The 12,377-nt window shown below is 51.5% G+C and overlaps 1 protein-coding gene across 5 annotated transcripts in view; it reads right to left on the bottom strand.

Annotated features, from left to right (window-relative positions):
- The window catches only part of BOC (BOC cell adhesion associated, oncogene regulated), an 83,153-nt gene that overhangs the window by 34,735 nt on the left and 36,041 nt on the right, over window positions 1-12,377 (bottom strand). For all 5 annotated transcript variants that reach the window (XM_045286208.1, XM_030884437.2, XM_045286209.1 and 2 more), the window contains 2 exons: window positions 6,141-6,315; window positions 5,158-5,436 (listed from right to left, as the gene is read on the bottom strand). In XM_045286208.1, the coding sequence (XP_045142143.1) occupies window positions 5,158-5,436; window positions 6,141-6,234 (373 nt within the window). In that variant the 5' untranslated portion in view covers window positions 6,235-6,315. The remainder of the gene's footprint in view (window positions 1-5,157; window positions 5,437-6,140; window positions 6,316-12,377) is intronic.

Raw genomic sequence — 12,377 nt, 5'->3', positions numbered from 1 at the left:
GCTGGCCTTGCGCTTGGCAGCACCAGGCACAACCCACTACACTCACTAGGACTCCTTTAAGATGTAAACCCAAATCACAAACCCAATACCGTCCAGTTGATTTCCACCCATGGTGACCTGATAGGACAAGACAGAACTGCCCCTGTGGGTTTCTCAACCGCAACGCTTTATGGGAGTAGAGAGCCTCCTCTTTCTCCAGTGGAGCAGCTGCTGGTTTCCAACTGCTGACCCTGCAGTTAACAGGGCTCCTTCCTTTCAGAAGTAAGTAGGAGTTTAATTGAGTAGCTGCTTAGTTGGAGCTAAGGGCTATAAAATAGCTTTCCAGCTGTAGGCCGGCGCAGATGAACTGACTGTTCTGTGGTCCTTGCCGTGTTGTGTTGTTGAACAATCAGGACCCAGGAAGAAAGTTTCGTGTTCTGTAAGCAGTGCCCACAGTTGGCTCGGAAGCCCAGTGTGGGTACGTTGGAGCCACGTGGAGCGGCTGCCTCCTCGGTGGGAAGCTGGTGACAAGAAAGGCAATGGGAAGAGCGGTGAGGAGATGAAAGCCACAAGCCTTCAGAAAGCAAGGATGGGATGAAACCGGCTAAAGTGGGGCAATAAGAGATCCTGACCCCCAAAGGGAGAGGGTTCCATTCCATAGAAAACGAGAAACGTTTTGACCACAGGAGAGAGTAAAGTGGATGCCCCCCCCTCCCCCCAGAAGGAGGAATGACCACTGTCTACCCTGGAAGGACAGCCTGGAATCCAGCGCCGGGCCACTGAAGGGGACACTCTTCAGTGTGGTTCTCAATGTCCAGGCTTGATCTTACCTGAAGACCCAGTGTCACCAGGCAGGGGTGACTTCCAAGTGGAACCCCTAACACCTAGGGTTGGGTGGAAGAGTGAAAATGGGTCTTGATCGGGAAAGTTCTGGAAACCTCCCCTTGCTTAAGGCCTTGAGCTGTGTCCTAGAGTTCCCCCACCCCCACCCCCGCCGCCCCATCCTCATCCTTATCCCCTACCACCATCACCTAAAGCTCCAAGTGAGTTCTAAGAGTCGGACGCAGGAGGCAGCCTCTTACCAAGCAGGCCGAACAGCAAGTGCTTTGTCTGAGGATGAACATCTGAGCACATGCATGCAGAGGCGGCCACAGGAAAAGGAAGCCTTAAAGGACCTGGTGGGAGTGTGCTTCCCTGCGTGCCTGTGTGCGTGCACATGGGCACGACATCACTGCACCCTACACCGCCTTCATGTAAGTGCAGACCATGCCTTCAGTAACCCAGCTGTACTGCTCGCCTCCCTCCTCTAGCCGCCAGCCAGCAACACACAGCCCCCATTCTTGCTGCTCAGGAACGTGCTTTCAGCAACTTAATCTAACTGCTGAGTGCGGGCCAAATCCCCCAGTGGCATCAGCCCAAAGACAGCACCGCTTCTCCGGGGCTGTCTCTCCCCTGCCTTCCCACCTTCCCACCACCGGCTGTTGCCTGCAGGTCTGGAGGCTGCATTTCAACTCCCCCAAATGGCTCCCTCTTCTCCAGACTCAGCCCCGTGAGCATGCCAGTGCTCTCCACCCCTCCTTCCCTCTCTCCAGTACTTCCCTGTCCTTCCTGTCCGGCCCAAAGGTTTCACTGCTGATTCTGATTCTCAATGACGCCGCCAATAGTATTTGGCTTTCCCCAACAAGCCCAGCCCGGACTTTCCTGCACAAGCCCTCTCTCGCCCTGTGTCTCCCTGGGCAGCGACCAACCCCTCTGTCCTCACTGCCAACTGCCGAGCTCTTTAAGCACCAGAGAAAGCAGTGGCCAGGGAATTGCTTTGTTCAAGGAACACGATGTGCCTTGCAGCTGAACCTGGCCTCCGAAATCCATCTCTTACTTTCCCCAAAGCCCCAGCCCGACTCCTGATTAGGCCAAATGAATGGTTATGAGTTTCTTGAAAGGAGTCTCTACAGACACACCATGGTGCTGACCATTTGCAGATAAAACCTGCTGCCAACACCCACCTCCCCAACTCCCCCCTCTATAAGCAGTATTTCCTTTTGAAGGCACAAATGGTGCTCAGGGTTCAGGACAGCATGTGTGATAACAAACACTTAGACGTGACCCCGGATGTGGATAAGGGTCGGCGCATGATGGTAGACCCTAGAGGGTGTGCTAGGGCTATTCCTAATCATGAAGGACATAAGAGAACCTGCTGGAGTGACGGTCACAGGCGATAAAAGCCCAAACCCATGGCGGTGGAGTCGATGCTGAGTCCGGAGGACCTGATGGGCAGGCCAGAACTGCTCCGCAGGGCCCCCGAGGCTGTCCTTTTACAGAAGCAGCACCCCCTCTCCCTCCAGAGGAGTAGCCGGTGGGTCGGGGCCAAGACGGTTCTCAGCTGAGTGCTTGACCATCGGGCCACCAGGGCATGCACCTGGTGGTCCTCTGAAGACCAGCGTCCTTGGTGAACTTGACCACGTGTGCCATGCATCTTACACTCAGAGTTTGAAAAAGTAATTTGTGATGCCAGAGGTCATGAGCAACGCTGGCCACCATGTCCGGGGAAGAAACAAAACAAAACAAACAAACAAACAAACAAACCTGAGCATTCGGGCGTTATCAGGACCACAGAGGAAACACACGGATGGAGATGGGAGAGGTAAGATGGCAAGGCAATCGTGGTATTGTGTGAGGAGGGCAGGCTTGCGGAGACAGCATTGTCTGCATATGCCAAACTTCCTGCAGCGTCATTACAATCTCAAAAAGTAACCCAGGAGCATGGTGGAAGGAAGGGAGACCTGGTGGCGCTGCGGACTAAACACGTGGCTGCCAACCACAAGGTGGTCGGAAGGGCAAACCTCTCAGCTCTCAGGCGGCCCGGCAGTGGCAAAGCCCTGTGAGTCGGGCATGGGTTTGGCTTGCTGGTTTAGGGATGGCAGGAAGTGGAGCCCAACCTCAGCTCCTGCTGTGGTGATACAATCCCTCTTCCCTCCAGTCTCCTGCCACCCCCCAGCACCCCTTGCTGACAAGCACCCTCACTGAGCCAAGTGCTCTCTGGATCCCCAGCACTTAGTGGGTGCTCCAAGATGCAGCCCCATGACGGTCAGCCAGGCACCCAGGGGGCAACTGCTGGGGCTGCACCCTGCCTTCCTCCCTGTGGTATTTCCCAAGGGCAGGACAATGGTGCCCACAGTTGTCTCCCTTTTCCCCTGAAGCCCCCACAGGGCAGCCAGGGCCTTTCCTCCTCTCCCATCTCTCTCAGTACTTCCCTCCCAGCACTTAGGCCTCTCACACCTGGCTCAATGACTGTGACAGAGGGGCATTTGGGGCATTTACTGCTTTCGGTATGACCCATAACATAGGACCCATCCCCACCCCCGCCCCCCAACAACAGACTGGTAGTTGCACAATCTGTTGTCAACTTGAGACTTAAGAGTACAGGGGTAGAATTTAGCCTGCCAATCAGGTCGCAGTTTGATGACCTCATTTGGAGGAGCTAAGGAGATAAATAGCTCACTGGAGGCGGGTCACACACTCCCTGGGAGATATTGCAGCTGACAAGACCCATGGAGCTACTCTAGAGCCCTGGAGCTGAAGGAGCCACGTGGAGACCCCTGCCAGCGCTGAGCTGCTTCCACCACCACTGGATCCACAAAACTTTCCACCCACTGGCCTGTGATCTTCCTGCGTTTGGCCTCTTTGCATGTGTTGCATGAGTATGAAGAGGAATTTACAGATTGGTATCAGACATATGGGCTAATATCGGACTTATGGACTTGATCTAGGCTGGACTGGGATATTTTCTCAATATTCAATTGCCGTTGTATATAAAGCTCTTTCTTATACACATGAGTGTCTATGAATGTGTTTCTCTACTCTATCCAGACACACACGCCATCCCAGAGAAGCGGGATGATACGGGGCATGGAAGCCCCAAGCAGGCCTGGTGGGGACAGGGGTCCCTGCCTCGTCACAAGGGGACAAACTCTGGACATCATTTTCAAGTTTAAATTCAAAAGCCACTGGACAGCTTTCCTTTCCTATTCCCTACAGCCCAGGTTCCAGGACAAGAGGCCAAGTTGGGGACAATCCTTCCTATTTCCTGGCTCTCCGCTCAGCCTCTGAGAAAGACTCCTCTGTGGCTCTCCCTGGTTTCTTTAACTGATGAGGTCTCGTGTCCCTGTGCGCACGAGGGGCAGAGAACCAAGGCTTGTTGGTACTCGGCCTGCACAATGGACACTCAGGTGGTAACTGTGACCGCATGGAATCTTCTGCAGGAACCCTGTCTTCGACCCGTCGGTCACTGAGCTCTTTCCTCCTCAGCCTTTGTCACACAGCTTCCTGGTCACCACGTTCTGTGTAGGTCATTACATAGCAGACCCACTGCCTCAAGTTGGTTTCAAATCAGAGCAACTTGATAGGAAGGATTCAGATGACTCGCTAGTGTTCCCAAGGTTGTAAATCCTTAGGGGAGCAGAGAGCCTTCAACTAGCTCCCTCCACGGGGCTGGTTTGAGCCCCACATCTCGTGGTTTGCCTCGTGTGCAACCCCCGAGGCCACAGGCTTTTGAAACAGGTTGCCCCTCATAGAAAGATCACTGCATCAGACCCACTGCCACTGAGTCCACCCCAACGCACAGAGCCTCTCTTGGGCTTCTGCTGCGGCTCTCAGCTTCCCCTGACGGTGGGTTTGAACCGCCCCGCTTTCAGTTAGCCAGCCCAGGCTTCAACCCACAGAGTGCCAGGCAGCCACATGTGGGATGGGGGGGCTCTCTCTGCCCGGGCAACACAGCCTCTGCCAGGGGGTGGGGAGGACATGTGAGTGGGGTGGCGGGGGAGGGGCGAGCCGTTTGCCCAATGGAGTCTAAGCCCCAAGGCCCAGCTCGGGGTCCCCACAGCCGTAGTTCAACCATGTCAAGCAAGCTGGCAGTTTCTCTCTCTGTGCGGGGATTCCAAGTATTGCCCGGGTTTGGAGTGAAGAGATCCCCCCCACCCACCCCCGCCATGATTAGTGATTAGATCTTTAGATCTTCTGGGGATTGTTGGGCACTCACTGCTCTGATTTCAAATCTGAGCCATCACAACACCCTCCTCTTACTAACTCATGGTGGGGGCGGGGCACGAATGGTAGGGCAGCAAGAGGGGCAGCGAGGAAGCAAGGTCGCATGCGCTGCACAGGCGGAGGGGAGAGACTCACTGGCTAGTGTCACCGTGGCCGGCACGCTGGCCACGGCCCCTGCAGGCATCCGGGCCACGCACTGGTACCGTCCCACGGTGCGGTTGCTGAGGGCAGGGATGACCAGGCGCCCTCGGGTGATGAGGACCCCCAGTGCGTCGGCCGAGCCGTTCAGCTCCTGCCCGTTCAGGCGCCAGGTGATGTCCATCCACGGGGGCTCCACCGCACAGCCCAGGAGCACCGGCCCGCCCAGCTTCTGCACGGCAGAGGCCGGCTGCACAGTGACCTGGGGGACCTCACCTGGAGGGGGAAGAGATGCAGCCATGAACTGGCGCCCCCAGGAAACCAGCACCCCCCAGGCAGGGCCGAGGACCCGGGCGAGCTGGTCATTCTCTCAGTGCCTCCCTCTGAGCTCAGAGGAAGAGCTTCGTGGGCTGTCGGGTCTAAGCCCCGGTGCCACTAGTCTGAGCGGCGTGCCTTTCGCCTCTCTGAGTCCCAGTGTCTTACCATAAAATGGGGCGGGCGCCCGACGCTTGCCTCACAGGGTCCTGTGTGTGTGAATCACCGGCATGGGAACTGCCCACCATTCTCTCACTGAAGAAGCTTCAGCAAAGGGCAAGCTACCTGTGTTACCTTTACACACACACACACACACACACACCACTTCACATGGGAACTGCCCACTATTATCTCACTGAAGAAGCTTCAGCAAAGAGCAGGCTACCTGTATTACCTTTACACACACACACACACACACACACACACACCCTTTCACTGGCATATCTCTGACATGGGTAAAACGCCATGCGGTGGTGATCATTTCTCATCTTGTATTCTTGAGCATGTCCCCGGAGGCCAGGGGGAGGGAACAGCTCTTTGGAATCCAGGAAGAGGAAAGGCCTTTTTAAAGAGATATTGTAGAATGCGAATGCTTCCATTTTACATTAGGGGCAAAGCGTTCTTCCAAGAGGAACCGGCTAAGAAAAGGGGAGGGAAGGACTCACTCAAGTCTGCAAAGCAGCCCGCCGCTGCGGCGAGGAAGAGACAGGCGAGCATGACCTCGGGCCTCCTTCCTCTCAGGATCATCCCACGCAGCATGGTGTACCACAGAGGGCCCACAGCCAACGTCCCATAAGCCACCACAGGTCACTCAAAGAGACACCGTTGGCCTGTGCAATCCTGCAGAGAGGGAGAGAGAGACGGTCATGGGGAGGACGTGAGGATACCTGGGATGCCCCTGCAGCAGCTGCATGGACCGGCTTTGTCTCCCACCCCAGCTTCCATTGCACGTGCTGGCACTGGGCCCACGTGCAGACTTGGTACAGCGGCCGGAAGGACACGCTCATGCCACTTCTCATCCAAGAGAGGCTTTTTAGGAGCTGCCTGTTGTATTTACAGAGAACATAGCATGTGTTCCCAGTAATGAAGGAGATTCTTGGCCCCTGCCCCTTCCCTAGGCCCCTGCGCGGTGCGAAGGGCCACCCAAAGGTTCCCGTCCACCATCAGAAGAAAGATGCGGCAATCTACTTAAGGAAAAACCATTGTCAACCCCGTGGAGAACAGCTCTCCTCGGATCCCCACGAGTCCGAATCAAGGGCCACCGGTTCGGTTCCTTCCCTGCCCAAAGGAAAGGGAGAGGGAGAGTGGAAAATGAATCCAAAGCAATGAAAGGCAACGAGAGGACCGGAGGACAAAGCAGGAAGGGAGAGCGGTTTCCTATCTGAGCAGAGAGGCCACAGAAGTGTTTGGGCTGTAAAGTCGCCAAAGGTTTTCCTGAGGAAATTCAGGCCAGACCCCCTCCTGCTTTAATGAGGCCCAGCCGGACAATCTCAGTTACTTCTACACCCTCGGTGATTTACAAAGTTCCAAATGGAAACAGATCCCCCTAGCTCAGCCAGCCACCACCCAGCTTTTAAAAGTATCCAAGGAGAAAGCAAAGCAGGTATCCGAGGAGGAAGAAGGGAGTTAACTCATTCATCCCCCAAACTGCCTTGCAGGCAGGTACCATAAAAAAACGGGGTGGTGATTGGTGAGATTGGTGTATCTAATTCAAGGATCTCTGGTGTACCAGTTAGGCTGCTTACCTAAAGGTCAGCAGTTTGAAACCACCAGCCGCTCCTCAGGAGAAAGACAATACTTTCTACTCCCTACAGAGTTACACTCTGAGATACTAATAAGGACCGTTCTACTCTGTCCTAGGGGTGCTATTAATCGGAACTTATTTGATGGCAGTGAAGTTTTGGTTTGAGGTCTAATTCACAAAGCAGCACTATGATTTTAAAAATGCAAGAATGAGGGCTTGTTGGTCACTTCGAGAGGGGTAGTGGGCTATGTGTTGCTAACCACAAGGTTGGCAGTTCAAAAACCACCAGCGGCTTCATGGGTGAAAGGGGAGCTTTCTACTCCCAATAAGAGTTATAGGCTCAGAAATCCACAGGGTCAGTTCTACCCTGCCCTCCAGGGTCACTCTGAGTCGAAATCCACTGGCTGGCAGTGAGTTGAGTTTTTAGTTTGGGTGGTCCCTCTAAGTGTGATGGGTCTAAATGGCAGCTGGGAAAACTGAGTCACCTGAGCAAGTTACCTTAGGAGTTGGGTTTGAAGAGACAATGATTCCAAGAGAGCAGGTGTCTGAGAAGTTCCCTTTAAGGTTCTTAAAGAGGGGCTTACATTGAAGTATTTAATCGCATTGTAACTTTGTCCTATTGTGCAACGAACAAGGTGCAATTTGAAAGTTGGGCGAAGGCAACAGTAAGGCCTGCTGTTTTTCTTGGCAGTGCGAAGCATGTCCTCTATTTTGATGGGAAAGGAGACCCTGTTTTCTACGCATTTTCTCCGAGGAGCGATCAAAGGGGGGTGGCGACGAGAAAGGCATTAAAACACCGGAGAGAAGGGAAAATGAATTCTTGAAACGAATCCCTCATTGCGGCCGAGGTACTTGGCATCTTGAAGGGTTATTTGAACAGGAGAAAAAAAGACAATGTGTCGGAGAGGCTTAACTGCTGACACGCATGTTTCCCACTAAAACAATCTCCAAGCAGACGTCTTTGAAACGTTCCAGAAACAACAACAACAAAACACACTTCTGGGAGTGGGGCTGAGCATGAGAAATTATAGCCTCAGAGTATTTATTTTTTGAGAAAATTACAAACAACTGAGAGCGCGTCGCCAGCAAGAGGAGGCGGGCGGGCTCCGCCTTTTCCCAAGAGGCCCGGCTGATTGGCCTGAGCCGGAGTGAGATCAGGCCGCATGCGCAATGCCTGGGCTACGTGACAAAAAGACGCAAATGCCTCTATCCCCAGATGACATCTTTTTGCAGATTTGCCTTTTTTTTTTTTTTGCAAAGGATCTGGAAACTCAGAGTGAGATAAAACGGAACTTCATGGCTTCAAGCGGAAAAATGAAGTTCCCGGATTTACCTCTAAAGGTAATTTGGCTTTTTGCTCTTAGGAGGCTGGTGGCTGGGGGTGGTGGCCCAGTGTCTGCAGCCCAAGAAGAGAGTGGCACACCTACACAGTGGCATGGGATGGGGGAGGGGGCCATATAAGTGAATTTCATTTTCAGAGGTCTTAGAATATGAGTTTAGGTAATCACAGGCCTGCTTAAATGGAATTATTTTAGGAGGGCCCTCACAGAAAACGAATAGCTTAAAATAACGCCTAACAGAGCTAATGTTGTGAGTAAGGCACACACAGCTGGGCTAGGCTAGGTGGTTTTCCTGTAGTCTCCCAGTTAACAGAGCTTTGAGGCTATAAGCCAGGACTTCCAACTGCTAGCACAGGGCTCCGTTCTCACTATTCCAAACATTGCCTCCGAGCAAATTGTTTCGGAGGCCATATTATTCAAACTGCTTGCACAACTAATTTTGCAATGTTTCTGAATTTACTTTCTTATGCATGAAAAAATGCTACCAGAATCATTATCTGCAATAATAATTTCCCCCGTGGTCCTTTTCATCTGTTTATCATTTGAAACCTAATCAAAAGATCTTGATTGCAACACACAAAACCCTCCCAGGTGCTTCCCAGCGCAATGCTGCCCCGTAGAACTGTGGCCGTGATGGCAATGTGCGTATCGCCCATGACAATAGACTCTAACCAGTTACATGAAGCTCATGAAGACTGGAAATATGGCTAGTGTGACTGAGGAAGTGATTTTAAAATTTTAGTTCATTGTAACTTAAATGGGCACATATGGCCAGTGTTTAGGACACTGGGCAGTTCTAGATGATATTGACAGAAATCTGCCCAGAACCACCCTGAATCAAACAGGGAAGTATGAGCTGTGTTTGAATCCAGCCGCTCAATCGATTCCTACCTTGGTTTTCCCAAATTACCGTATATACTCCAGTATAAGTCTACCTGCAATTTATATTCAAGTATAAATTGTCATATATATATGTGTATATATATGTATAAATACAGTGTCATTTTTTAAAAATTATTTACACTGGGAAGAAGAAAATGTTACTATGGGTTCCTACATACAAGACTAGTTGTAGGAAATGGTGAGTCTGAGAAGATAGATTCAACTCAGAAACTTAACATCAGCTGGGAAAAAAACAAATCTCCTGTCATTTATTCCGACTCATCATGCCCTGTAGGACCCAGAAGCACTGCCCTTGTGGGTTTTGAGACGGAACTATCTACAGGATTTGAAAGTCCCACCTTTCTCCCTTGGAGTGGCTGATGGTTTCAAACTGCTGACCTCAGAAGCCCAAACCATAATGCACTATGCCCCAAACCCAAACCCAACCCACTGCCATGGGGTCGATGTCAACTCGTAGGGCAGGGTTGAACTGGGTTTCTGAGACTGTAACTGGTTACGGCAAAAGAAGACCTCATGTTTCTCTCCAGTGCCTGGTGGTTTTGAACTGCTGACCTTGATGGGGAGCAGCCCATCATGTAATCATTACACCACTGGGGCTCCTAGGCTTCTCAAAATCAGCTAGTATTGTACAAGTATACAAAAGCAGCTCTCGCTTCCCAGCCTCCTCTTCAGTCAGCTGAGGGCCACGTGACCAGTGCTGGCCAGTGAGACGTGACGTGTTGTGTGTCCATGACTGGGTCAAGGCAGTCGGACTCAGGCAGCCTCTTTCACCTCTCCCTTCTGCACTCGTGGTGGCCTGGAGGGCACATGTCTCAGAAGGCAGAGCAAAAATATGTTCAATCTATGACAGAAAAAGAAACCACTGAGATTTGGGAATTGCTCCCAGATAACAACTTCAGCATTCCTTAGTCCAGTATATACCTTCAGTCTGTTCACCATTGGGTCACACATGGGAGGTGGCTAAAAAAAGAGAGGAGGGAGGAGACCATTTCCCATTCAGGTCCTCAGGAAAGGTTTCCAGGTAGAAGGTTTGAACTTGAGCATTTTGGGACATGTATGAGGAGGGAAGCTCTTTGAGGTAGGTGAGCACAGACCAGGTGAGGAAGGGGGTATGGTGTTGTGGATTGAGTCGTGTCCCCCAAAATATAGCTTGTAAATCCTATTAGACCTATGGTTATGATCTCATTTTAAAATTGGGTTTTTTGATGTTAATGAGGCACTCTTCGTGTACAGTGTTTTTAATCAATCCCTTTTGAGATATAAAGGAACAGATTAACAAGCAGCAAGCAAGTAACCACGGAGAAGATCCTAAACCCCAGGAAGCTCACCAGAGAGTCAAAGAACAGAAGCTATCAAAAACAACAAGGATCCTTCCTCTGGAGCTGAGAGGAAGGCCTGGAGCCAGAGCCCTTCAATCAGCATGCCAGCCTCGTCCGTTGTGAGAAAGGTGCCCTGGTGGCACCGTGGATCAGGCACTGGGACGCTAACCACAAGGTCACAGTTTGAAACCACTAGCCAATCCACAGGCAAAGGATGAGGCTTTCTGCTCCCCTAAAGAGCTAGCATCTTGGACACCCATCTTGTCCTGCAGGGTGACTATGAGTCAGAAGTGATTCGATGGCAGTAAGTTTGGTTTGGAAACCTTTGAGAAAATGTCTTTGTTCAAGCCATCATCTGATATTTTTGTTATAGCAGCGCTGTGCAACTAAGACACACAGGCAATAAACACATCTAACCACTGGCACGAAAGCTTCAACAGAGGTCTCCCCACCTTTCTTGGGCATCATCCATCAGACATGAAAAATCTATTTATAAATACCAAACAAAAACAAACAAACAAACAAATCCACACTGCCATCAAGTGGATTCCAAACATGTCCTACCACCCTAAAATGTTGTCTATATTAATTGCTAAATGTTTACAAGTTTTAAAAAATTAAATAAGGTAAAAACGAAATCTGTTTTATTTTAAATGACTCCAGAGAGGAGGGGATTTCAAACCGTTCAGGGAACAATCCTATTGTCATTTACTTGCATGGTTCCAGAATGTCTGAAGCCCCCTCTCATACCCTTGCCTAGTCAACCTGAAGACAGAAGGTGTCCTTCGCACGAGGTTCACCCCACACACACAGGACGAACGAACGCAGTCTCTTTCTGCACACTCATCTTGCACACTCATGACTTTGCTGACTTCTCACCAGATGACACTCCATTGTCATTGTCTTTACTTCCTCACATGGCTTAGAGAAGGGTGTGCTCTGTTGCTTCCTTCGGTTTGCATGTACTTGCATGATCAGCATTCTCTTCAGACAGCAACCCCCACCTGCCCCAGCCCCCCTTTCTTTGCAGGAATCCCTTTAAGCCACTTGTCCCATTGTGAGTGTTAATTTCATTAAAACAAAATCATATGATCTGTAAATCCACTTAGCCGATGAGCAAGACAGAGGTGAGTAACTGAACAAGGGACTGAGGCGTCCGGTCAATCCCTCCACCCAGGAGATCCCCTGGGTAGTCTAGCCCTGACCCCACTGTCAGGCCCTCCCCCGCCACGCTAGGAAAGCTGAGTTGATGGCTTCTTCCTGGTCTAGATGAAAGATAATCGCCCAGAGCATCCCAGCATTCCCCTCCGTTGCTCCAGTGGAACACCTTGGGTATCCTCCCAAGAGCTGGCCTCCCGTTTTGAACCCTGGTGGAGTGCTGACATAGTTGGCTGCAAACGGTGTGGTCGGCAGTTCGAAACCACCAGCAGCTCCTCGGGAGAAAGAAGTCCCAGAAACCCAAAGGGGGTCACTCCGAGCACTGGCTTGATTTGTGAGTTTGGTTTGGGCTTGAGTCTAGAAGAGGAGCCCTGATGCTGTGCTGCAGTGGTTAAGCGCTCGGCTGCCGACATGCAAGGGTGCAGTGTGAGCCCCCCC

The sequence above is a fragment of the Echinops telfairi genome, unplaced genomic scaffold (assembly GCF_000313985.2).
Source record: "Echinops telfairi isolate 266 unplaced genomic scaffold, ASM31398v2 ScPeMD7_6;HRSCAF=24_0, whole genome shotgun sequence".
Classification (NCBI taxonomy): Eukaryota; Metazoa; Chordata; class Mammalia; order Afrosoricida; family Tenrecidae; genus Echinops; species Echinops telfairi.
This window is presented reverse-complemented; position numbering and strand designations above follow the sequence as displayed.